General features: G+C 47.1%; 1 protein-coding gene across 2 annotated transcripts in view; it reads right to left on the reverse strand.

Annotated features, from left to right (window-relative positions):
- Positions 1-24,676, reverse strand: part of LOC146785927 (uncharacterized) — a 671,075-nt gene that overhangs the window by 50,484 nt on the left and 595,915 nt on the right. For both annotated transcript variants that reach the window (XM_085635325.1, XM_085635326.1), the window contains one exon: positions 17,296-17,383. In XM_085635325.1, coding sequence (XP_085491451.1) covers positions 17,296-17,383 — 88 coding nt within the window. The remainder of the gene's footprint in view (positions 1-17,295; positions 17,384-24,676) is intronic.

Here is a 24,676-nt window from a genome sequence, read left to right on the forward strand (position 1 = left end):
CCAATGGAAGTGCATCCACTGGTATTACATGTTGTGTTACACCTCAGTGTTTTTTGTTGTTTTTTTTTCAAACCTTTATTTTTTATTTTTTTTTTTTTTTTTTTTTTTTGAAACCGTTTATTGCAGTTTATAGAAGTTACAGGTATGGGCCTACAACCACACGGCCGGCCGCTAGAGCTTCAAAAGCATATTACATACATACAGCAAAAAATTTTCTCAGCGGTGCACAGTAGGAAGACAGGAGTGATCAGTGGTGCAGGCCTCACAGCTCCATGCCCACAGTACAGTTCCATTTTCTTAATACAAAACAACATAAACAAACCACAACCGCAAGGCAACCCTCGATCCAAAGTGACAACACGTGCTCCATAAGTGGGGGATCCAAACCAGCAGCAAAATTCTGATGAGGGGGACGGGAGTAGATCAGGGACTGGGGGACCGCGCGCCCGCGGCCAAGGGAGGGGCGCCATCTAGGGAGACGGAGCCGGCGAGGCCGCTGGCAGCAGCGGCAGCTCACAAATACCCCCGCGGTAGGCGTTCCAGGGGCCCCAGAGTTTCATCCACGCCCCAGGCTTACCCCTCGCCACATACACCACCTTTTCACGAAACATACACCAATCCATATGTTCTTTCCAGGCAGACACCGCAGGGGGCCTCTGGGATCCCCACAATTGGGCAATATCACGCTTGGCTATCATGTATCCCAGCGTCACCCACCGCGCCTGCGGGACCGAGTAGTCATTTGGTTCCCAGACATTCAGCAAGCATCTCCTCGCTTCAGGCAGCAGCGCGACACGCGTAACCATTCGTAGAACCTCATGCACACCACGCCAGAATCGCTCCACCCTCGGGCACTCCCACAGTATATGCATGAAAGTCGCCAACGCACCACAGCCACGCTTACACATTCCATCACCGGCAAAACCCATACGTAAAAGCCTTGGCCCCGTCACATAGACCCGGTGAAGGATCTTGAGCTGGACGAAACGAAGGCGAGCCGGGATGGCCACCTCTTTCGGAGAGGCCACCGCGGAAATCCAATCCTCGTCGTCCAGCTCCAGCCCGTCGGCAACCCACGCCTCGCGGAGACTAGTCAGCAGACACGATCTATCGTTAATCAATTTTTTGTATATGAGGGAGATCGTGCTGTCCGGGACATGGCCATCTAGCACTCAGTCCTCCAGGGGGGAAGACTCCGGAATGGATGCAACATCCGGGAAGACGGAGCCCAGCGCATGGCGGACCTGTAGGTACCGAAAGTACTCACTGCCCTGCAGCTGAAACTCCGCCTGCAGCGTCTCAAAAGTTTTGAATCCCCCCCTCGTCCAGAGATCTCCCACCGTGCTGATTCCGATCGTGTCCCACTTTTCGAAGCCCTTCGACGTCCACAGGGAGCCCAACCTCTCAGATGCATACAGCGGAGACGCTCGGGTCAAACGGTCCTTCCACCCCATAGCTGCATTGGCCGCGTGCCAGACACGCACCATGACACGCGTCGGTCCCGTCAAACGGGAGTCGGGCGCGCCAGAGTAGAGCGCTCGATTATAATCGCCACCGGGCAGAAGCGTCCTGTCCATCTCAAATGCCGGGTTCAAGGCGGGCCCGTAAAGGCCATGGTTAATTGCAGCTAGTTGGGAGGCCCAGTAATACCGTTTGATGTCCGGGAGGGCGACCCCTCCATCGTACCACGGGAGCGTCAATTTAGCAAGAGCAATACGCGGCCTCCCGTCCCAGAACAGGCGCCGCTGGAGGCCCTCCACCTCGCGAAAGTAGCGTGCCGGGACCAAGTCCATGGTATTCTGGAGGGCGTAGAGGAAGCGCGGCAGGGACATCATTTTAAATAAGGCCGCTCGGCCGAGCGGCGAGAGCGGCAGACGCCGCCAGCGCACCACGTCCTCCCGCAGACGCTGGAGGGGGGGCAACAAGTTCCGCTCATAGCGGGCCTCCGGGTCAAGAGTGATATATATACCCAGGTACCGGAAACCCTGGGAGGCAATCTGGATCGGACAGTCCCGTGGCAGGACCGGGGCCTCCCCGGAGAGCACATAGACACAGGATTTCGCCCAGTTGATGACCAGGCCTGAGTTGCGACCGAAGGAGCGCAAAACATCAACCAGGACGATCAGTGACTTGCGCGGGGAGGCGAGATACAAAAGGATATCGTCAGCATAGAGGGACACGCGGTCCTCATGCTCGGGGGTCCAGCGGAGACCACGGATAGAAGGGTGCCACCGCAGCCACTCCGCCAGGGGCTCCATGGCCAGGGCGAACAGGAGAGGCGACAGGGGACAACCCTGTCGCGTGCCCCGCCCCAGCGCAAATGGGGCAGATACTCGCCCATTCACCACCACCTGCGCCAACGGGCCCGAATATAGCAATTTGACCCAGCTGACGAAGCCCGGGCCAAACCCAAACCTCGCCAGCATCGCCCAAAGATAGGGCCATTCGAGCGTATCAAACGCCATGGTGGCGTCCAAGGACGCCAAGATGGCCGGCTCCCGCACAAACGGGACACGTGCGAGCACCCCGTGTAAGCGCCGCAGATTAAGCGCCGTGTTGCGATGTGGTATAAAGCCCGATTGGTCTTGGTGGACCAAATCGCCCACCACGCCAACCAACCGGTTGGCCAACACCTTGGCGAGGATTTTGGGCTCCGCGTTCAGAAGCGAAATCGGCCTATAGGATGTGACCCGCTCACGGGGCTTCCCCTCCTTATGGATCACCACAATTGTAGCCAGACGCTGGTCCGGCGGGAGGGAGCCCTGCGAGTGGGCCGCAAGGAACATCGCGCGCAGGTGGGGCGCCAGCACATCCGGGCGTAGCTTGTATAGCTCAATGGGAATACCATTGGGGCCCATGGCCTTGCCGGATGCAACCGAGCGAATAGCCGAGGCAATTTCGTCCGAGGTGGGCGGGGCATCCAGCGAATCCCTGTCCTCCACCGTAAGGGATGGCAGTGCGATGTCCCGAAGCAAGGCATGGGAATCTTCCTCCGAGCAGGGAGAAACCGGGGAGTAGACTTCGCGGAAATAATCCGCGAAGCAGGAGACAATGGCTTCCGGCTCAGTGACGCACACACCATCCACGCTCTCAATCAAAGGCACCACACGGCTCGCTCTTTCCCTCTTGTCCAACCACGCAATCAATTTGCCAGCCTTGTCACCCACATCATACAATCGCCCCTGCTGCTCTCTACTGAGGCCCCTGGCCGCCTCCGTGACGAGGGCCCGATAGGCCGCCTGCTTTAAGTGCAAAACATGTAACTTAGCATCTGTTACCCCGCTCCCCAGGTCACCCTCCAGTTCTGCAATCTCGGCCTCAACCCGGGTCACCTCCTCCCGCTCGCGCCGCCGGGCATTGGAGATAAAGGAGAGGGCCTCCCCTCTAAGAACCACCTTGAAAGCCTCCCACAGGGAGATGGCAGACGGGACCGACCCCACATTCTCCTCGAAATAGCGCTGTAAGGATTTGATCAAGTCGGCACGAATGGTGGGGTCGCGCAAATACCACGCATTGATCGGGGCCACCCTGCCATCCCCCCTCGGGAAGACATCGAAATGCAACAACAATGGGGAGTGGTCCGAGATACCCCGTGCCAGATGGCGCACCTCCCCCACCCTCCCTGCATGGGCCGCCGGGACAAGGATGTAATCAAGCCGCGAGAGGCTACCATGGGCCCCCGAGTGGAAGGTGTACTGTTGCAATACGGGATGCTTTAAGCGCCAGCAATCCACCAGGCCCAGCGTGTCTAAAAGGCCGGGCAGCCACGCCTGTGCCCGGGGGAGGTCCCTAGGGGGATGGCGATCCATAGACCCAGAGGCAACCGCGTTAAAGTCCCCTCCAACCACCAATAGACCACCCGGAAGGTCCAGAAGGAGGCGCCCCAGGTCCGCAAATGTAGTGGCTTGTAACCCAGGCGGGACGTACACTGATATAAAGATAAACACTCTACCCTCCATTCGTCCCACCAGAACAGTGTAACGTCCCCTCTCATCATGGCGCACCTCGTCAATCTCCAACGGGAGCGAGTTCTTGACCATAATACCCACCCCCCGCGAGCCCGAAGTGAAGCCGGAGTGGGCCGCCAAACGATATCCCCGCCGATTCATTGCATGAAAGGTGTTACCTATAAGGTGTGTCTCCTGCAGGAAGACAACATCTGGTGAAATACGTTTTAAATACTGCAGGACCACACCACGCTTAATCCTATCCCCCAGGCCGTTGACATTCCATGACAACACAATCAAATCCCTACCCCCCATCATGCGTCAAAACAATCGGTCGCCCCCCACCGAGCATCTTAAAAACAACAAAACAGTTGCGGGTTTGCCTTGCGGTATTAACAAACAACACACCCCCCCCACCCCCCGGTCCCAACAGAACTCCCCCCTCCCTGCACCCCTGCATGAGCCCAGACAGCCCCCCCAAAGTGCAGTGTGCCTGTCGCCCCATAGCTAAGTACTAACTAGTCCCCCAGAGGAGGAGGGAAGCCCCCAGCAGACCCCACCCGACCTCCATGGGAGGGGAACATACGAAAGCAATATATGGTAAAGGAACAATATCCCGAGCAAGGCCTATACAGTCACCCCTCAATTCTGATCCGGCGGGCCCTCCCCGCCAGCCGCGCCCCCCCCACCCCGATCTCCAGGCAAAGTATCTAACCAGTCCCCAGCCGCCTCGGGCCGGTCGAAGAAGTGCGTACGGCCATCCACCTCCACCCTCAGCTTAGCCGGAAAGAGCATTGAGTACTTGAGGTTTAGGTCCCTTAGGCGACGTTTAATACCAAGAAAGCTCTGCCGCTGCTTCTGGACCGCCGGAGTAAAGTCTGGGTAGAAGTGTACATCCATATTGTCCAGCCTGACCGGTCCCTGTTGCCTGGAGGTCTGGAGGACGGCGTCTCTGTCCCGAAAATTAAAGATCCGGGCAATAATAGGCCGCGGCGGGGCACCGGTCTTAGGGCGGCCCCCAGGGACCCGGTGGGCACGCTCCACCGCAAAAAGCTTACTCAGCCCCCGGGGCTGGAGATGGGTCAGGATCAATTCTTCCACGAAGAGATCGGCCGCCTCCGCCTCTCGGCCCTCCGGCACACCAATAATGCGAACATTATTCCTCCGGGCCCGACCCTCGGAATCCTCCAGTCGCCGGTCCATCAGGGCGCTCGCCTGGCCAAGCCGGCGCACCTCCTTCTGGAGGGCCACCACGTCCGCCGTGAGGCTCGTTGTGGTGTGGGCCAGGGAGTCAACTCGGTCGTTCGTTTTTGACAAGTCTGCCCTCACAAGGCCCACATCCACCAGGACCGAGTCAATTTTTTGCGCCAGGGTATCGAAACGCTGGTCCACTGAGGCCTTCATCTCTGCGATGGCGCCCATGACGTCCCGGAGGGTCAGATCCACCGGTTGGGCAGGCGCCTCCGTCGGGCCCACCAGGGATGACCGCGATGTCTCCGGAGAACCCTTCTGGAGCGTATAGCGATCCATACTATTGGCCTGGTGCGCCGTGCCACGGCGGGTTGTCTTCATCTTCGTCCGGTCGCCATCTTGTTTGGTGGACATGCTGGCCCTTCCACCGTCGTGCCAAGATCTCCAAACGGGCCGCCACACCAAATCACGGGTGTCAGGGGGGGGGCGGGGGCGACCACCGGGCCGCGGGACAACCCACCGCCGGCGGGTCAGCCGGGCACCTGGACAAGGCAACACCACCGCACCCCGCTCCGCAGCCCGACCCCGCCTGAGGCAAGGAGGGTGCAAAAGCGAAAGTGAAAGTGCGGGGTACGCGAGTCGCCCAGCCCCGCTCGCCGCTGTTATTCACTTCGTCCCCGGATCGCCCCACTACTCCAATCCGGGGGGCCGGCGAGGAGAAGGCCGCAACCTTCAATCGACGCTCCCACCGGTGTTCGGGGTCCGATTCGAGCCCAAAAAACGGGTGGCGCCTCAGCTCGGGTTCACCGACACAGTCCCCTCAACAAGGATAGGATATCGCCAGGATTAATTCAGGAGGTCGCGGAGGTCCTCGGGAGCCTCGCACCTACGCGGCCATCTTGGTTGCGCGCTAGGTTTCAAACCTTTATTGAACTTAGTTCGTGCATACAGGCAAGCAAAGTTAAGGTAGTGTTACAGACATATCGATACAATTCAGCACACGCGCCAAGAAATAAACCCCAGCATGGCAGGCATTACCAGTTCAGGCGTGTCTCTCCACTTTGTTTGACAGATGGCATAGCAATCTATGTTGTCCCTGGGCGCCTCAAGAATGCTACACCTCAGTGTTTACAGTGGCTCTTTGCAACTATTGCACAATAGAGTTAAGAGATGCACTACACAAGGACCCCATACTCATCTGCAATATAGTCAGAAGCTTTTGTGGGACAGAGGTCATAAGGGTCATTGAGGGCCTGCCCCAGTTCTTACCATGGGATCCGTAAGCAAATTGTGCATTTAAAGCACAGTGGGATCTTAAAGAGCCTTTTAAGATGTCTATAGGAAGGCTTGTGGTAACTTCCTCAAGCTATATGGCAAGTGGGGAATGTGGTATTCTAAAGAATAATAGGACTGCAACGTTTAACAAAACTTGGAAGGATATGACGGGTTTAAAGTAAATTTAAATTAATTTAAACCACATTTGGATGAAAGCATTGCTACATTTTAAATAGTGCATGTGGTTAAAACCTTAAACACTGTTTGTAAATGGTACACTTCAATGCAAGCTTTACAACCGGGTCCTTACAAATCACATTATTCATATTTTTTCTTTTTATTTTAGTTGAGGACATTAGCAAATTACAAATATTTTCAAAGTAGAACTTAAGCACGTTACAACACACAGTTTGACAGCGTACAAATATTAATTATACACATCACACTGTCCCAGTACTAAAGGGGACATAAGCCAAAACAACACCTAAGGAGAGTGTTGCGTCTTCACACAGCACCAGTTGTGAATATTATGTGGTAAAAGTCCAATGTTTTCTTACGAGTGCTAATGGGAACTTGTGCAGCAGACCTTTCATAATGCCGCTGGATTATGGTACAGAATCCTGGCATAGTAGAAATTTGAGAAGCCTCCAGATGTCTCTATGCCATGAGTAAGAGGGCAGAAATTATGCATATGTTTCAAGCTATTTTAGCAAATTGGCCTTTTCTACTTGATCACCACAAATTGTTTGCCTTTTTCTAGAACCTATTTTTCCAGAAATTAGAACTCTGGCACTTCACCCTTGCAAAACAGGGATACAGTGCCTGTGCTCACCCTTTACACATCGTTATATAAGCATATTACTGATTTATATATTTAACTTGCCTATAGGTCCCTAGCATATGTTGTAGAAATGCACTTAAGGTCTGGAATTTAAATGCCACCTGTGGACTGAAGCACCTATTGTGCCATTCACATGGTTGGCCTGTAGAATATAGATGCAAGCCTACTAAATGTAGCCTGACTGCAGCAGCCTAAACATCTGCTGTCATAACAGTGAAAATAAATCCTTTTTAAAAGATGTGAAGCCCTACTTTTGAATATCAAAACAAGAAGTACTCATTGTCTCCCACGAGTTAGGGTGTTTGACACTTAAAATTTGGAATATGTGCAAATTTAATGTTGGTATATTCCTCTAGAGACTAGACATCAAAAGCTATTTTCACAGCTGGGCTGCAGCTGGACCTTATAAAACTACAGATTATAAACTTTAATCTGTAACTTTTGACAGGCAACAGGTAATATATTACTTCAAAGTCTCTTTACATAACTATTTAAAGTCCAGTTAATTGGTTAAATTACATTTGTAATATGTATTTAAGAAAAGTAACCTTTATAGAAAATTAATTCCGTGCCTGAACCTCCTGGAGGATAATTTGCATTAGCATGGCAGCAGCCACCTAGACAGTGCTTGGCCTTAATAAGGTGTGACAACTGCTCCCAGAAGAAAACAATGGGTTAGGCCTCGTGACAGGATGGACTTAGTGTGTGGCATGTAATCCCTATTAGCTTCGGAAGGACAGTTAGGATGGGCCCAGGAACTTAGTTAAATTGAAAAGGGCAGAGGTTGCCCATTAATAGTTTAGTGTAAGGGGATACCTGAAGAAGGGAAAGCCTATATTCTAAAAGTCCAGACGAACCAGGCTGGCCACAAACCTAGTGGAGGGAAGCTACCTCCAGAACTAGTTTTGAGCGGGCACAGGGGAGGGGAGAACTCATTTCCCTAAATACACCCCTGACTGGCAGACAAGCTCCCTTCAAGCACAGAAGGCCTGTGCCATCTTGGACTTCCTTTAGAATGGTGTAATGTTGAATAGTTTGGAGTGAGGCAAACCGGATTTGGAGCAAAAGTGAGGAGGATTGCTTCCGGAATCTTTTTCCCTAATCTGTTACAAGTGTCCAGGAGTCATCCCCAAGAACTGGCTAGTGCAAACCATAAATGTGGCATCTCTAGGTGCCCTCTGCTCCCATCTCCTGGACCTGTAGATGATCAGACAAGGACTGGATTTGTTGTTTGTTCCCTGAGATGATTCCTGAAGGACTGTACCTAATTCCTCTTGTACCCAGGACAAAGAAGGAGACGTCAATGGTCAGTTGGCTGACCTCCTGTGAGACTACAGAGAAACAGCAAGCTGCAAGAGGCCTTTTTCCTGAAGTGGCCAGTTAACCAGTACCAACTGGACCATGACTGGACCTTGCTTGGGGCCTCTTCTAGAAAAACTCTGGGTCCCTAAGTATTTTCGCTAAGGTCCTGGGAACCTCAGAAGTGCCCAAGAAGAGGTGCTCCGGAAACCCCAAAAAGTTGGGACTCAATAAATTATTGGACCTCCAGAGTCTTCAGCGAGACCTCAAAGCAAAGGTGTCTTGCTGCGAGGTAACTTCCTTGGATACAGCTTCAGGCTTGTCCCACAGGAAGATTTTGACCTCCATTTAAAAAGACTACATCACAAGGAAAAATATTTGACCGGGATGAACCAGTTTGTTGTAGCTGACCCCCGCTCCATTGAGGTTGGCCTGAAGTTGCACCCAAGTCCTGGTCTACCACTTACAAAGATTATCATTGGTGCTGTGTTGCTTGTTCACTTAATTCTTTAAAAAGTCAAATCTCCAGTTCTCCATATTGGATTTTTGTTGCATTCTTTTCATTAAAATGTACTCTGTTGTTTTTTATTCAATTGGGGAATTTTATTGTTTGATGTTTGAATTTTATTACTGTTTGGGTACTGCTTAAATACAATTACATATTGCCCTAAGTTAGGCCTGTCTGCTTTGTGCCACAGCTACCAGTGGGTTGAGCTCAGGCTAATTTTATGACTTTGGGGTTCACTTTGACAACTAAAGGCCTAATTACAATGTTGGCGGACTGATACATAATCAGCAGGTTGGAATTGAAACCAACGATGGGGGTCGGAAAGCCTCTGACCAAAGGTTGGAGGCTTTCCGACCTCCATCGTAAGACGTCCCTAAATGTTTAGTTAAGGTTAGCCTTACTAGAGAACTCATTTTGAAATGTTTTTTGCTTGGTTAGCATGTAGCGTTCTCGTGATTTTCCATATCTAGAGAAAGGAGTATTGTTATATGTATTAGTTTGCTAATAGTTTGGCCTGAAAGGAGAAATCTTGGCAAGGACATTGGAGACCTATTGAGCAGCTGAAGCCTCCTATTCATTGTGTATCAGGAATGAGAGGTGCTCAAGGTTGCAGTAACTATCTAAGTTCTGTGGGATGGGAAACTCAGGTGATGTTGCAAATGCACACCACGAGACGTGAAATGATTGGTTCCTGGTGGAGTGGGAGGAGATACAAATGTTACTGATATTTCTTTTTTTTCACTAATGATCACATTGTTAGGAGTTAGAGCAGATTCCCTTAGATTTTGAGGGTTATGGACCTCTCTGCATCCTTCATTATTGCAAGTGTGAAGATTTATGCTAAAAACATTCCTTTTTCTGGAAGGCTTCTACTAAAGTCTTCACTATGCTGACACCTTCTCACATTTGCAAATTTCCCTGAGACCCCTTCTACATACCATCCCTACTTTAACTTAGAGCTCTGAGTAGATGACTTTAAAACTATTTCATGTTTAGGAGAGAGAACCCGCGTTTCTTTATGGAACACCTATTTCTAAGTCTCAGTATTTTTTATCGCAGCGGGTGTCACTTTTTTGTATTTAATGCTACTGATACTGAACCTATTGCAATATTTCAGCTTGCCAGCTGTAATCTTGTACCTATTGAATATATTCTTGACATACATATATACTGGATGAATTCATAATTTGAAATACATCTTTTAACTTCAGTCACCGATTCCTGGTCCTTCTTGTAAGTTCCGATGGGATTCACAGGATTTGAATATATTTTGGTTGTTAACTTCCTTTCACTTTTCAATTCAACTTGTAAAGATCCATCAAACTGAGAAGTTGTAAATTATGCTCCTGCACACTTTCAATGGCAAAGCTGTGAAGCACTCAAGGTCCCAGGAGGTCGGGATCGACTGCTATGTTAGCTTGTAATGACTCCAGGCTACTGTAGGGAGAAAGTTGGTGTGCGGTTCATGACAGAGTGCAATTTCATTTACAACTTGTGCCCTGCTGCCATAGTCAAAAGCTACACTTTAGCAGAAACTGTAATTGCAAGTCAAACTCTGACTCTCACTTTTGAGTACTACAGTTGCACAACTGGGGCAAATACTTTCACAGCAACCTTTCCCAGAAGGCTGCACAGATCCCATCTCCCACCCTGCAAGCGGAATGGTGCAGTGGCAGGTGCAGATCTATAGGTGTGGTGTCCACTGCACATCGCCCATTCCCCAATGTGTCGCTGTCTCGAATTTTTAAGTATTGTGGCATCCCACTAGAGCCTTGGACCAAAGGCATAGCTTGGCACCTCATGTTGTGCAATGCTTGCCAAGTACATGGGTGGAAGGGGCCCTGCTCCAAAGTACATGAAGACTCCTATTAGCAGCATGTCTTTTGTAACAAGATGGTTCTAATGCCCCTGAAAGCGCAGCCATATGCAGCTTATATCCTTTGTCCACAACCCGTCGTCATGAAGTCCCCAAGAGATATCCCCAGCAGAAAGCTGTTGCGCACACAGCAGCCCCTGCCAGACTCCTGAACTAATATCCAGGCCGGGCCTCCCTCATCAATTCAGCATCCGGCCTCACAAGGGAATCCAGTCTTCTGCACCAACAGCACATCCACAGTCACTGAGGGCAGGCCAGAGAGTCAGAGCTTTGCAGAGTCAGGCCGCGACCAGTGAGGAGAAGAACGGGATCTGTGCCCTGAAGAAGCAAGGCTGCTCTCCCTGAGAGGTTGCCATGCCTCAGAAAACTGCTTGCATTTACCACGTGCACCCAAAGAGAAGCAGTTCAAAGTTGGCATGTGTGGAATGGAAGCCCCGCTCCAGCCCGTGTATGGCCCTCGAAGACGTTGAAGGCCCTTCTGAGGAGCGCATTCGAAAAGTCCACCAGAATCAATTGGGAAGGCTGAAAGAATGAATACTGCTTTGCTCCATAACACAGAGCCAGTATCCATGCAAAACAAATGCTAAAGGTAGTGAAAACCAGGTACGAAAGTGCAAATGTACTTTCCAGCAAGAGCGAGGGAAGTGCCACACAACCTTGAATCGGGTGTGACAACCAAGCCCGATTTAGCTGCCGATGCGTGCACAGTGGCAAGTGCCATCCAGTGCACCGAAAGGTCTTCGCATTTGTGAATTTTTCAATGGCTGCAAAAGGGAGCATGAGGTACGATGCAGTCCATTTCTGAAAGCACCACCGCCATTCGACACCGCCAAGAAACAGAATATTGGTGCCAGGTGGACTGCATGGATCGAGACGTTCAATGACTTCATAAATGCCCTGGAAGAAGTAGATGAAAAGAACACCATTAAGTATTTTCAGAATCTTGCTGGTGATTGAGTAAAAGAAGTGCTGAAGAAAATGTTGCAGGCTGATGCGGTATCGGACCGTCAAACCAAGGAAGCGTTAGAAGCAAGTTCAATCCAATGCAGAATGTGGACTATGAAAGGTACATTTTCAATCAAGCACAATAGCAACCTGGTAAAATGATGGATGAATTTGTTGCAAGACTTGATGTGCTTATCATACACTGAAAATGTAGTGAATTTAAAGATGAAGAAGCCTCACATCTCGGAGTCATCGATGGCTGTCTTTCAGACTCTTTCAAAAGACGCATGTTGAGAGATACGCTTTGCTTAGAGAAAGTACTAATGGCTACAAGTACAGAGGAAAGAGCAGATCAACAAATCGCTGATAAGGAAGCTGGAACAGAGAAAAATTAATCGGTGTTGATCGTGAAAAACAAGCACAAGCACGTAGTAGATGCATGCAAGTTGACGTTTCCAAAGAAGAAAAAGTTGTTTCGGATATGGGCTTTCATTTCCACATGAAGGGAAATGTCCAGCCATAGCACAGGCGTGCAAAGGCTGCAGTAAGGAAAAGCACTTCATAATGGTTCGCTAAACGAAAGAGAAACTAACTACGTGAAGAGAAAATGGATGCCAGAAAGTTCCAGAAACACTGTCAATTTCATTCTACAAAGGCTCATCAACATCATTATTGAGCACCAGTGAAGGAGATGGTTGAGCACTGATGGCTTCGCCCAAGGAACGACAGGCACATGTAGGTTTGGCAGCTTGCAAAGAAGAACAAACGATAAAGGCGAACTACCAAACAAACAACATAATTGATTTGGACATTGCCCCAAGATTACAATAAAGGTAAACGGTTGCCGATATCCTTTATTATAGACAGTGGTGCGTCGATTAACATCATGCCAGTTAAAAAGTTCAACATCCTTTCTCCAGTGCCACACTGTCAAACACAAACGTATACACATGGGTTGCTTATAAACCATGTCAAGGGTCATTCACAGCGACATTGAGATGTAAAGCAGTATCAGTGAAAGCGTCAATTCACATTCTTCAAGGAGCTTCGTCCAGTGCCTGCCTACTCAGTTTTGCCAACACTGCTGACATGGGGCTGATATCTCTCAATTACAACCCCCAATCTCAGTCTGTCGCTGTGAATCAGTTCCCATTGTTATTTCACAGCCTAGTCAGGCTCAAGACAATGAAAGTGTGACTCCACATCAATGAGGAAGTTCACCATGTTGTCCAACGGCACCACAGTGCCACTTTCCAATTGCAAGAAGCTATTGATATAAAAACTAGAAACAATGTTAAAGCCGGACATCATTGAGTGCTGCACTTGTCCTACACCATGGGTTTCGGCCATAGTGGTGGGTCATAAAAGGACAGTGAAGGTGCAGTGCAAATCTGTGTTGATATGCGCCAGCCCAACAAAGCAATCGAGAGAGAAAGACATCCTAGTCCACACATAGCAGACATGATTATGTAACTGAAGAGTGGCAAAGTCTTCTCCCGCCTTGACCTGAACAAAGGATAATATTAACTTGAGAGTTGGAAGAAAACTGCAGGTACATCACTACTTTTTTGACTCATTTGCTTTTGTTCAGATACAAAAGGATGAGTTTTGGATTGTCATCAACTGCCGAAAAATTTCAGGATTATACATCAAACAATTCAACCTGTCACAAATGCTTTTAATTACAGTAATGACATACTGGTGGTATTTGGAGCAACGCAAAAGGAGCATGCCAAGGCTCTTACACAAGTGTGCCAGTTACTTACTGATGTAGGTCTCCCTTTGAACGCAGCAAAGTGTCAGTTTCACAAGACCAGACTTAAATTCTTTGGACACATGATTTCTGATGGGGGAATGATTCCTGACCATGATAAAGTGAAAGCACTGTCAGCTACTTGCCCCTCCACAAGATGTCACAATGCTGCAATCCTTCTTAGACATGGCCACTTATTGCTCAAGGTTATTTTACTACAATGAGTACTCCATTGTGAGAATTGACAAAACAGAATGTCCCATTCCAATGGTCTGCTGAATGTGATCGAAGCCTCAAAAGAATAAAACATGCAACTGAGAATGCGACCAAAATGGCCTATTTTGATCCCAAATTACAGACTGAGATCACAGTAGATGCGAGCCCGGTAGGGCTGAGGGCACTCCTTGCTCAACATAACAGTCAGCCAAATGCTCAGAGACACACTGTGGCCTATACCAGTTGCAGCCTGACTGACACAGAATGTGCCTATTCTCAGCAGGGGAAGGAGAGTCTGGCTGTAGTGTAGGCCTGCAAACATTTTCATGTGTTTCTATATGGAAAATGTTTCAATATCATAACGGACCACCAAGCGCTGCTCACCATTTTTGGAAATCCAAAAGCCAAGATGCCCTCTTGGATTGAGAGGTGGGGATTGTGACTGCAAGAGAATGACTCTGCAATTGTACACAAGCCGCTAAAGACCAGAACCCTGCTGATTATTTTTCACACGTACCGCTACATCGTCACAGTTCGACATCCAAAACAGCTGAGGAGAACATCAACTTCATTGTGAAGTCCAGTATGCCTGCAGCCCTATCCATTGAACAGATTATTGCTGCTACTAATGCTGATAAGAACATGCTTATTCACAAAGACATCATTTCAATTCAATCGTGGATGAACCGTGTTCAACCTTTTGCTGACGATGCTGAATTTCAAAAATTCAAAAATGTACAGGATGAACTGTCCGTGAACAAGGAAGTGATTGTATTGAGAGGCTCAAGAATTGTCAAGCCTGAGAACCTCAGACCAAAGGTCATTGAACTAGCATATGAAGGACATCGTGGCTTTATCGCTGCCAAAAGAGCCCTCAGAGACCGAATGTGGCTCCCGTGCTTAGATGAGCGAGTTGAGAGAGAACTAAAAGAGTGCCATCTTTGCAACCTTCATTACCCCAAATTGACACAACATCCACAGGCAATATCTGACCTTCCTGCACAGGCATGGGAAATAGTCACAGTTAATTTCTTTGGGCCCCTGGGAAACAGACATCATCTAATGGTAGTCATTGATGAGTATTCACAATTTCCTTTAGTAGAGGAGTTGTCATCAATAACTCATGACAAGGTCATAGAGCGGCTGGATAACATTTTTGCAGCGTGGGGTATCCGCACAACTCTCAAATCTGACAATGGTCTGCCATTCAGTAGCAAATAATTCAAGGAGTTTCTAATCAGACTAAATGTCAAGCATCAAAAGAGTACACATCTGTGGCCTCAAGGAAATGGTGTTGTGGAACGATTCATTGGTACCCTCAAAAGGATAATTCAACAAGCATCAATGGAGAGGACTGAGGTAAACCAAGCCCTGTAACAAGTCCTCCATGCTTATTGTTCAACTCTTCACTCCACAACTGGTGAAAGTCCGACCACCTTGCTATTTGGGAGAGCCATCAGAACCAAGCTGCCACAATGGACAGTAGACAGATCCTCGAATACTGATAAGGTTTGTGTCACAGACACTTCTCGAAAGTGCAAAAGGAAGACATACACCAATCGGCGTCGATGAGCCCAGGAGACAGTCTTTGATAAAGGTGACTTGGTCCTGGTCAAGCAGAAATGAAAGCGGAAAACAGACACTATGTTTGCTGTCGATCCTCTGAGGATTGTGACATGCAAAAGACAAATGGTGACGGACCATCGTCCAGGACAGTCCATGACATGGGACTCGTCTCACTTTAAGCACCACTCTCTACGATCGTCAGCTCCTACAATTTTATGAATGAGGTGACCCCACCTGACAGTCCAGATCAAGCATCAGAACATGTACCTTCGGTGCACGAACAGAGTGCATCTCAACCACTTCATGCCCTTCGAACTGGCCGACTAGCTTGAGCGCCTTGATGAGTTATTGAAGAAATGTAATGTAACAGTTGTTTGCACTTTTTATTTATCAAGGGGGGAGATGTAGTGTTGTGGTACTATGTGTGCTAGGACCCATGTGGTTCTGGGTAGACTCAATAGAGGAATTACGTACCTTGCTGGAAGGTGTTAAGGTGTGGTTTTTAACAGTTATGACGTAATCAGTGTTCATTGTATACAGAGAAATAAAGACATACAATCCAGGGCTCTGTGTGAATCAAATTTATTTGCATGCTACTGGGCTTGGGAGGATGCCAAAGCTCCCAGTAAACAAACTATCAAATAAGGTGAAGCAAACAAAAAAAGGGAAAGCAATGCTGAAACGATCTCATAAATGTACCATGCAATTGTCTTGCTGTTATTTGCATCTGACAGTGGGGTCCAGGAAACATTTCCTATTAAAGGAATGTATAGGAATAATGGTTTACAACCACAATTGTGGTCGCGGACTATTTGATGCCTTCCATTGCAGTTCAGTAGAAGCAGGCGGATGCCGCCTTGACGTCCTTCCCTCCAACAAACTGGGAATGAGTGACAAAGGTATTTTGCAAGTCAGAAATTAGCTTCCGGTTAGCAATGCATTCTTTGTACATTGCAGCTTGCATTTTTTGTGGTAGCAAAGTCTGTGATTTTGCAAATTGCATACTTTGCAGTGCCACATACACTATGTTCACCAGATCCTTAGGGACAGATTTTTCAACATTCAGCACCACGCTGCATCAAATGGAGAGAACAGGAATGAGCCTTAATTACTAACACATGGAGCACTCCTGCTCTCTCTGTGCTGTCACACCATGGTGCAAGGGTGTCTGTGTTACAGGCAGGAGTATTTTTGTGCAGGAAGAGATATCTTCCTGCACAAAACCAAACATCAGAGGCATTTTCCTCTCTTTACGTGTGCTGCAGAATGAGGCACATGTAGAAAGATGGATGACGAGGAGAAATAAACATACTTCTTGTTACGCCTCGCCTGGGAAGGCATGGCATTTTGACACATTCCTAAGTTTAGTAGTCTTAGTAAATCTGGGAATGCGCCAAAACCCATGCAATGCAGCGACTTGCTTAGCCTTGCATTACTCCAGACTTACTATGCCATACAGAGCATGGTTCCTCTGCGTGGCATGGTAAATCTGACTTAAGGGCTTGCGTTGCCTTTCTGCACAGGAATAGAAAAAACTCTGCAATATGCAGACCTGCAGAGAAATAGTCTGTATACATTTGCCAACACAACTCAATTCAATTAGAAGGAAAATCATCTCGGTATGCAGAGAAATGATCTTGTAATGCACAGAAAAACACTGCACAATCAACAACAGGCTTGGCACACTTTTCATACATCATAAACTGCAAAAGTCAAGAACTTTGGAAAGATTGCATTTTCCAAGGAAGACACGTTTCACACCCATATTTTATTATTATGCAATTAGTCAGGTTCTGAATCTACAGGAAAGGCAGAGGGCGCCAGGATTTAGTTGTGGTTTAGTTACCATCTGATGGGCATGTGATTAGAGGTTCTTACCTGGGGGTGCCGGCACGCAGCCCAGTCCCATACTAGAAATTGAATCATTGAGAGCGAAATGCACGATAGCCTTGCAACGACCATGGTCCTGTGATATAAATTAGGAAGTTTATTAAAAGAAAAAAGTAATCATGCACAGTTAGGCTTGGACATGAAAAGAGCAGAACAAGTGTCAGAGCCCTACAATGCTGTGACATCTGCAGCACTAGAAGTCAGATATCGGTTTTCCTCTTACAGAACATCATCATTAAGTCACAGATACAGAAGCAAGTGGTAATCATAACACAAGGAGACCACCAGGCTACCAAGTCTGTATATTTCTGCCAAAAACAAATATATGTTACTTAACACTGTACACAATTCCACACCAGGTTAGCCAGTTATATTCTCACCCAACGGTTCTTAACCTTTTGACTTGTGTGGACCCCCGCTTAATCATTACTGGAATCGGGGGACCCTTCTGAGTCATTAACGGATGCTGGGACCCCAGCTTAAGCAACTGTGGTCATTTGAATCTCAAAACAATACATACAAATACAGAAACAAGCATTCCTCAAACAAATAGACAAATGATAAAAATGCTAAATTTAATTGCATTTGCACTGCTCCCACTAATCAACCTGAGGACACCAAATTAATACATTTTTAGCCTCCAATATCACTTTCCTTTACATTTACAGAACGTTTTACAATTTTCAATATTATATTTTGCTACTTTATATATATATATATATATATATATATATAAATATATATATATATATTCACAGAAAAAAACATAGGTTTCAGGCACGTTATAGTTAGGAATTAGCATTTAAAAAACCTCAGAAATTCACTGAAAAAACCATAGGTTTCAGGGGTGTTATAGTTAGCTGGACTTTTCACTTGTACAAAACCATTGAAATTCCCCCGTTATAGTTAGTTCAGCTAACTATAACTTGCGCGCCCGCAATGCACTGCTGATGACGTCACATATTACATCACTCATGACATGGTCAGTGACATCACTCATGACATCACTGATGACATCTCAAATGACATCACTGATGACATCACTGATTACATCATCCAGTGAATATCTGTTTTTCTGAAAATTAAATATGTTTTATATATGTATATCTCAAGGTCGATGGAAGAATAAATGGGTATATAAGTGTTTAAATGGATGATTTGTTTTTGAAAAATTGATTGTGTAACTGACTGATTAAGTGTATCATAGTGAATACATGGCTTAGTGAGTAATGTTTAAATATGTAAATATCTGTATCAGTCTCTCACTTTGTGTATAAGTGGCTGCATGGGTTGGTGAGTAGCTACATGGGTGTCTATATAGGTTATTAGTTGGTTTTTTGAGTATCAGTCTGAGTGTCTGCATGGTTCGGTGGGGGGTATTACATAGTGCATAGGTGCATGAATGAGTGACTCACTGTTTGTATGTGTTGAAGACAGCATGTGTGCAGGACTGTATGGGTGGATGAGTGTGTGTATGGGTGTGTTAGTGAGTGAATGACTGTCTCAATAGTGTCTTTATGAGTAACTACATATGTTTTAAACTAGTATATGTGACTATTGGTGTATATAAGTGAGTATATGTGAGAGTGAGAGATTGAAAGAGTTCCTGTATGAATAAGTATGTGTTTCTATAAGTGATTGTTTAAAAGACTAAGTATGTGTAAGTTTCCGTAGAAGTAAGTGTGGTGGTGTGTGTATAACTGTATATGCAAGTAAATGTATGTTTGATTCTTTATTAGCATGAGTGACTATGTGTGTGAGTAACTCTATGGATGAGTGGCATTGTGTAACAGGATGTATAGGTGTATGAGTACATATGATGAGTGAGTACATGTATGAGTGACTGTATAGGACTGTTGGTGAATGAGTGGATGTGTATGTGGATCTTAGAATTACTGAAGAGGTTGTTGTAACTGGTATTGGTATGTCCATTGTTTTGAAAATGTTAGTCTCTATTTTTGAATGTGTGTATCAAAGGTTATATTAGGGTGAGAGGAGGTCTGCCACTCTATCACAAGGATGATGTCATCAGTGATGTCATTTGAGATGTCATCAGTGATGTCATCAGTGATGTCATGAGTGATGTCACTGACCATGTCATGAGTAATGTAATATGTGACGTCATCAGCAGTGCATTGCGGGCGCGCGAGTTATAGTTAGCTGAACTAACTATAACGGGGGAATTTCAATGGTTTTGTACAAGTGAAAAGTCCAGCTAACTATAACACCCCTGAAACCTATGGTTTTTTCAGTGAATTTCTGAGGTTTTTTAAATGCTAATTCCTAACTATAACGTGCCTGAAACCTATGTTTTTTTCTGTGAATTTCAAAGGTTTTTTAAATGCTAATTTCTAACTATGCCTACAGAGATAGGACATGTGAAGAAAGAAGAAAAAATGCACAGAAAGAAAAAAAAGAAGTGCAGAAAGAAGCAACAGAAGTCCTCAAAGACGAAGAAAAGTGCAGGAAGAAGGATAACGTGCAGAAAGAACAAAAAGAAGAGCAGAAAGAATCCTTGCTGCAAAATCATCCTGTACCCTCAACTTTTTCAGACGGATACTGGTGGTAACTGAGTCTGACTAACCAGTCCTAGAGCCAGTGCTATGTTAAACGACACTTAGAATACAGTGAAAACACCTACATACACTAGGGAACATTATGCGTTGGGGTCCCCCTGTGATTAGCATGACCTCCTCTGTAAGCCCCTAGTATATAATAGGGCAGGGGGATTAAAACTACCTCTTAAAACAGGCCACAGGGCGTTTTTGCACACGTTAACTCAGGCCCCGTCCCCTCCCTTCACCACTGTGTAAACACGCCCTGTGTCCGTTTTTAGTTGGGAGATTAAGTTCATTTGAATCCTGAGGGTCCCTAGGGTCCAACTAGCCCACTAGGTACCTCCAGTAAGTGCCACAGAGCTGCGTTGCAGAGAGGTGTAAAAAGTGGCACAGCCTGGACCACCTCTCTGCAATGCAGCTCAGTGGCGCTTACTGGAAGCACTTGGTGGGCTAGTTAGCCCCCAGGGTCCCTCAGTATTGAAGGGAAATTATATCCCCAATATAAAACGTGCCATAGTGCGTGTTTGCACACGTCACCTCAGGCCCCGTCCCCTCCCTTCACCACTGTGTAAACGCGCCCTGTGGCTGTTCTAAGTTGAGAGATTAAGTCCCCTTGAATCCTAAGGGTCCCTAGGGTCAAACTAGACCACTAGGTACCTCCAGTAAGCGCCACAGAGCTGCGTTGCAGAGAGGTGTAAAAAGGGGCTTGGCCTCACAACACCTGTCTGCAGCGCAGCTCCCTGGCGCATACTGGAGATGCCTGTTGGGCTAGTTGGCCCTCAGGGACCCTCAGTATTGAAGAGCAATTAATTCCCCAACTTACAACTCGCCAGGGGGCGCGTTTTCAGAGTGCTGCAAGGAGGGGGCGTGGCCTCCGGCACGATGCCAGTCTTTTATTTATTTTAATTTTGTAAGAAGTGGGGCTGTGTGGTTCTCCTTCTTATTCTAATTTATTGGCCCTGATGACCCCATCCCCCAGGGCCTGTCTCCTAATTATATTTTTTTACCCCAATCCCCAGGGCCGGCCACTGTTTTTTATTATTTAAAAAAATATATATTTATAGACACACCTAGGACATGCTGGACAAACCGTACGTACCTATCACCATGACGATTTGAGTGATATTCATTATAAGGCGACTATGCATACAATGAATCCACGTGGAAAGTATTTACACCACTAGTGAAGCTCTGACATGTCTGATGCCCTACCGTGCCTAATCCCGGTAGACACCCTTGTCGTTTATTCATACAAACATGGGTAGCTATTGACGGGCACTTTTAATACACATGCACACCAAGCCATTCAAAGGGGATTCGACAAAAATTCGACCAAAACTATGTAAGAAACCCCCCTCACGGTTAATAAAACACACATCCACTGCCGGATGTGTAATACTTTTTATTTTACTCTCTGGAAAGGGGACGAACATCACTTGAGAGTCACAGCGCGCTCCTGGCAGAGCCCAATGCTGTGTTACACCCACCATTGCCTGCCGAGTGCCACACACCTCTGTGTTGTATTCCACCAGCTAGTGCATATGCTATGACACTCTCTAGCCCATGTGCACTGTAACACCACCCCGTGAATATGCCATGCCACACTTGTCTTCGCACGTGTTATATTGTCCCATCTAACGTGCCTTCCTCGATGCCTATGTTATAACGCACAGTGCTATGCCATACATATTACAATCTGGGATCCATATCTTTGTCACAGTGCATATGCAACGTTACACTCCCCAGCACATATTTTATATTACAACTTTAGAGACTAGTTAGGTTACACAACACTGCCCTGTGCATATTACACTCCAAGGCGCACATCGCATAGCACGCGCTAGTGCCTGTGCTATCTCGCGCTCTCCAATGAATCTGTCATTGCGCACAATGTATTGCATATTATATTTCACGCCCGGTTCATCTTATATCACACTTTTTGGTGCATAGTTTATACCATACACTATATCTAGTTTTCATTTGCAATCGTGCTCTCAGGACTATGTTCTATATAACACTGTGTTCACCTACCCTTTTCACGGGCATTACATTTTGCGATAGGGGGTGGAGGGTCAGGGGGTGTTTCTGCCAAGTGAGCCCGGAGTCACAGTCACAAACGTCCTCTTCTTCCTGAATAAAAGTGAGATTATGCTGCATACTTGTTCATATTTTAAGTAGTTCGCACAGACACACGTTTTAAAAACAATAAAGTTCCTAATACCCGCCTTCTCTGAACAGTTAGCTTGCTGCCCCATCCCCCTCCTCCCTATCCTCTGTTGTGTGAATCCATGGACTAGCCTCCTCCCTCCTGCCATGCATGGTCTGATGTGCTGCCACTGCCCTCAATTTAGTATGATGTACCAGTCCCCTCCTCCTGCCCTCCATTGCCCAATTCTATGCCCCATCATTGACCTCCTGCTTAAACTCTGTGCTTAGCTTGCTGCCCCTATTCTCCTTCCCCCTGCCCTCCGACGTCTTTGTGCATGCCCCTGCTCCATCCTTTTTGCCCACCATGTTCCATGGACCTGCCACTCCTATCTACTCTGAGTGTTCTGTTGAGCTGCCACTCCCCTCCCACCTGCCTAGCATTGTCAGATGACTGTAACCTGTCCCTGCCACCTCCACCCTGCCTGTCCACATGCCATGCCCCTATCCTCTTCCTCCTGTCCTACATGGTCCATTGTACTGCCACACCCTTCTGCCCTCCCTGGTCTGTTGTGCTGCAACTGCTCCTCCTGCCTGCCCCATGCGGTCTGTTGTGAGGCCCCTTCCCCTGAACTTTCTTGTCTGTGCACAGGTCCTGACCCTCCCTTCTATCCTCCATCGTCCTTTGTGCATGCCCCTGCACCCTCCTTCTTGCCCATCATAGCCATTGTGCTGCCACTAACCCTCCCACTTGCCATGCATGGTCTTCTGTGCTGCCATGGCCCCTCCCACCTTCCCTGTGTGGTCAGTTAGCTGCCCCTGACCCCCTCCCACCTTCCCTCCATGGTCTGTGTGTATGCCATCACAGTCTCACTGTTGCTCTTCATGGTGTGTCTTGCTTCTAGTGCCCATCCTGCCTGACCTCCATGGCTATCTTGCTGCTCCTGCCCTGCCCCCTTGCCCCCAGCCCTCTGTTTACATGTGCAGACCCCTACTCTCTCCCTCCTGGCTTGTCTGTTCCATTGTAATGCCCCTGATCCGTCCCTCCTGCCCTTTATGGTCTGTTATGCTGCAGCTTTCTCTCCTGTCTGTCCATTATGGTCAGCTAGCTACCATTGCCTCTTGCCCCTCTGTTCTCTGTAGTCTATGTGCATGGTCCTGTCCCCTCCCTCTTGCTTTCTATGGATTGTTGTGCTGCATTCCCGTCCCGCATGCCCTGTGTAGTGTATTGTGCTGCTGCAAACCCTGATGCCTGCCCTGCAGGGTCAGTTTGGTGCACCTCTCCATGTCCCTCCTGTCCTCTGTTATCCAAGTCCATGTCCCTACCCCATTTCCTTCCATGATCCAATGTACCATACTTGCGAACATTTTGAACTTGGTAAGAGGGAGATTTTGAAAAAAAACTGGGGTATTGATTTTCCCCTTTGAGTTACATTGAAAAAGACGAGATTGTAGACAGGAGACAGATCAAATAAAGCCCATTTGAGCTTAAAAACATTGGACGTTTCCTGGCTGAATCGGGTCTGTTGGCATGTATGGTTGTACTACCATTGCCTCTTCCTTCTGCCCACAATGGTCTATTACATTGCCACAGCCTCTCTTGCAAGTCCTGTATTGTTGGTTTGTTGCCCCTGCCCCCCTTTCCACTGCCCTCCATAGTCTGTTGTGCTGCCACGGCCCTTCCTGCCTGCTCAGTGTGGTTAAATTGTTGCCTTTGCACCCTCCTACCTGCCTTCAATTTTCAGAGTCCGTGCCCCTGGCCTCTGCCTCTCAACAGTATCCTAATGAACAACTAGATTGCTAACATTCTATATTTATTACAAAAGTGTGGAACGCCTGACGTCATCTTGATGTAATCAAAACTGTAATACCTAGAGCATTTCCTTTAGAAATTACATATATGAGAGGGTCTTATTGGCATCAAAAGTATGGTTAGTGCTCTAAAAGACTAAAATAAGGACATATTTTCTGAGTTTTCAAATAGCGACAAAGCACTTTTAAATTATTTGTTATCTTTATGTTTTTTTATCCAGTTGACCACTTGATTAAATGTTGCACTTAGGGGAGAGGATGTGGTGTTACTTCCAGAACTGCAGACTTTGCAACTGGGGAACCAGGTTGGAGTTTCTGCTTCAGCTCGACATTCTGTGATTCTGGTCAAATCACTTAGTCTCCCCATGTCTACAACCAAAATGAATTTGTTCTTGTGTGATGTAACCAATGCTCATGTAAAGCACTCCATACCTGACAAGTCTGCACTATATAACACTGCAAAAACACAAAATAATAAGTGTTTTGCACACTTCTGTCATTGGGCTATATTTGGGCTACATCTGGGTGATTTTGGGCTACATTTGGGCTCTTTTGTCTCCGGTGGCCATCTTGGGAGATTTATTTGTTATGAAGTTTCCTAATTTCCTCATGTACTGCAGTCTCCTCAGTAGGAAATGCTTTCAGTTTTTTACTTTGATTCCATCATGAAGGTATTCAGATATGTCACACATTTGCCATAAATTCTGAAAGTTAGCACTCTAGTTGCTCATTAGATCACTGTAGTAAAACTACTGTTCACCATGGAAGTCTGCTCCTGGTATTAAAAGTGCATGTTTCAGTCTGCATGTCAGAATTTTTTAATGAAATAGAAGAGGATTTGAGAAGTCACTCAA

Source organism: Triturus cristatus, chromosome 11 (genome assembly GCF_964204655.1).
Source record: "Triturus cristatus chromosome 11, aTriCri1.1, whole genome shotgun sequence".
In the NCBI taxonomy this organism is placed as follows: Eukaryota; Metazoa; Chordata; class Amphibia; order Caudata; family Salamandridae; genus Triturus; species Triturus cristatus.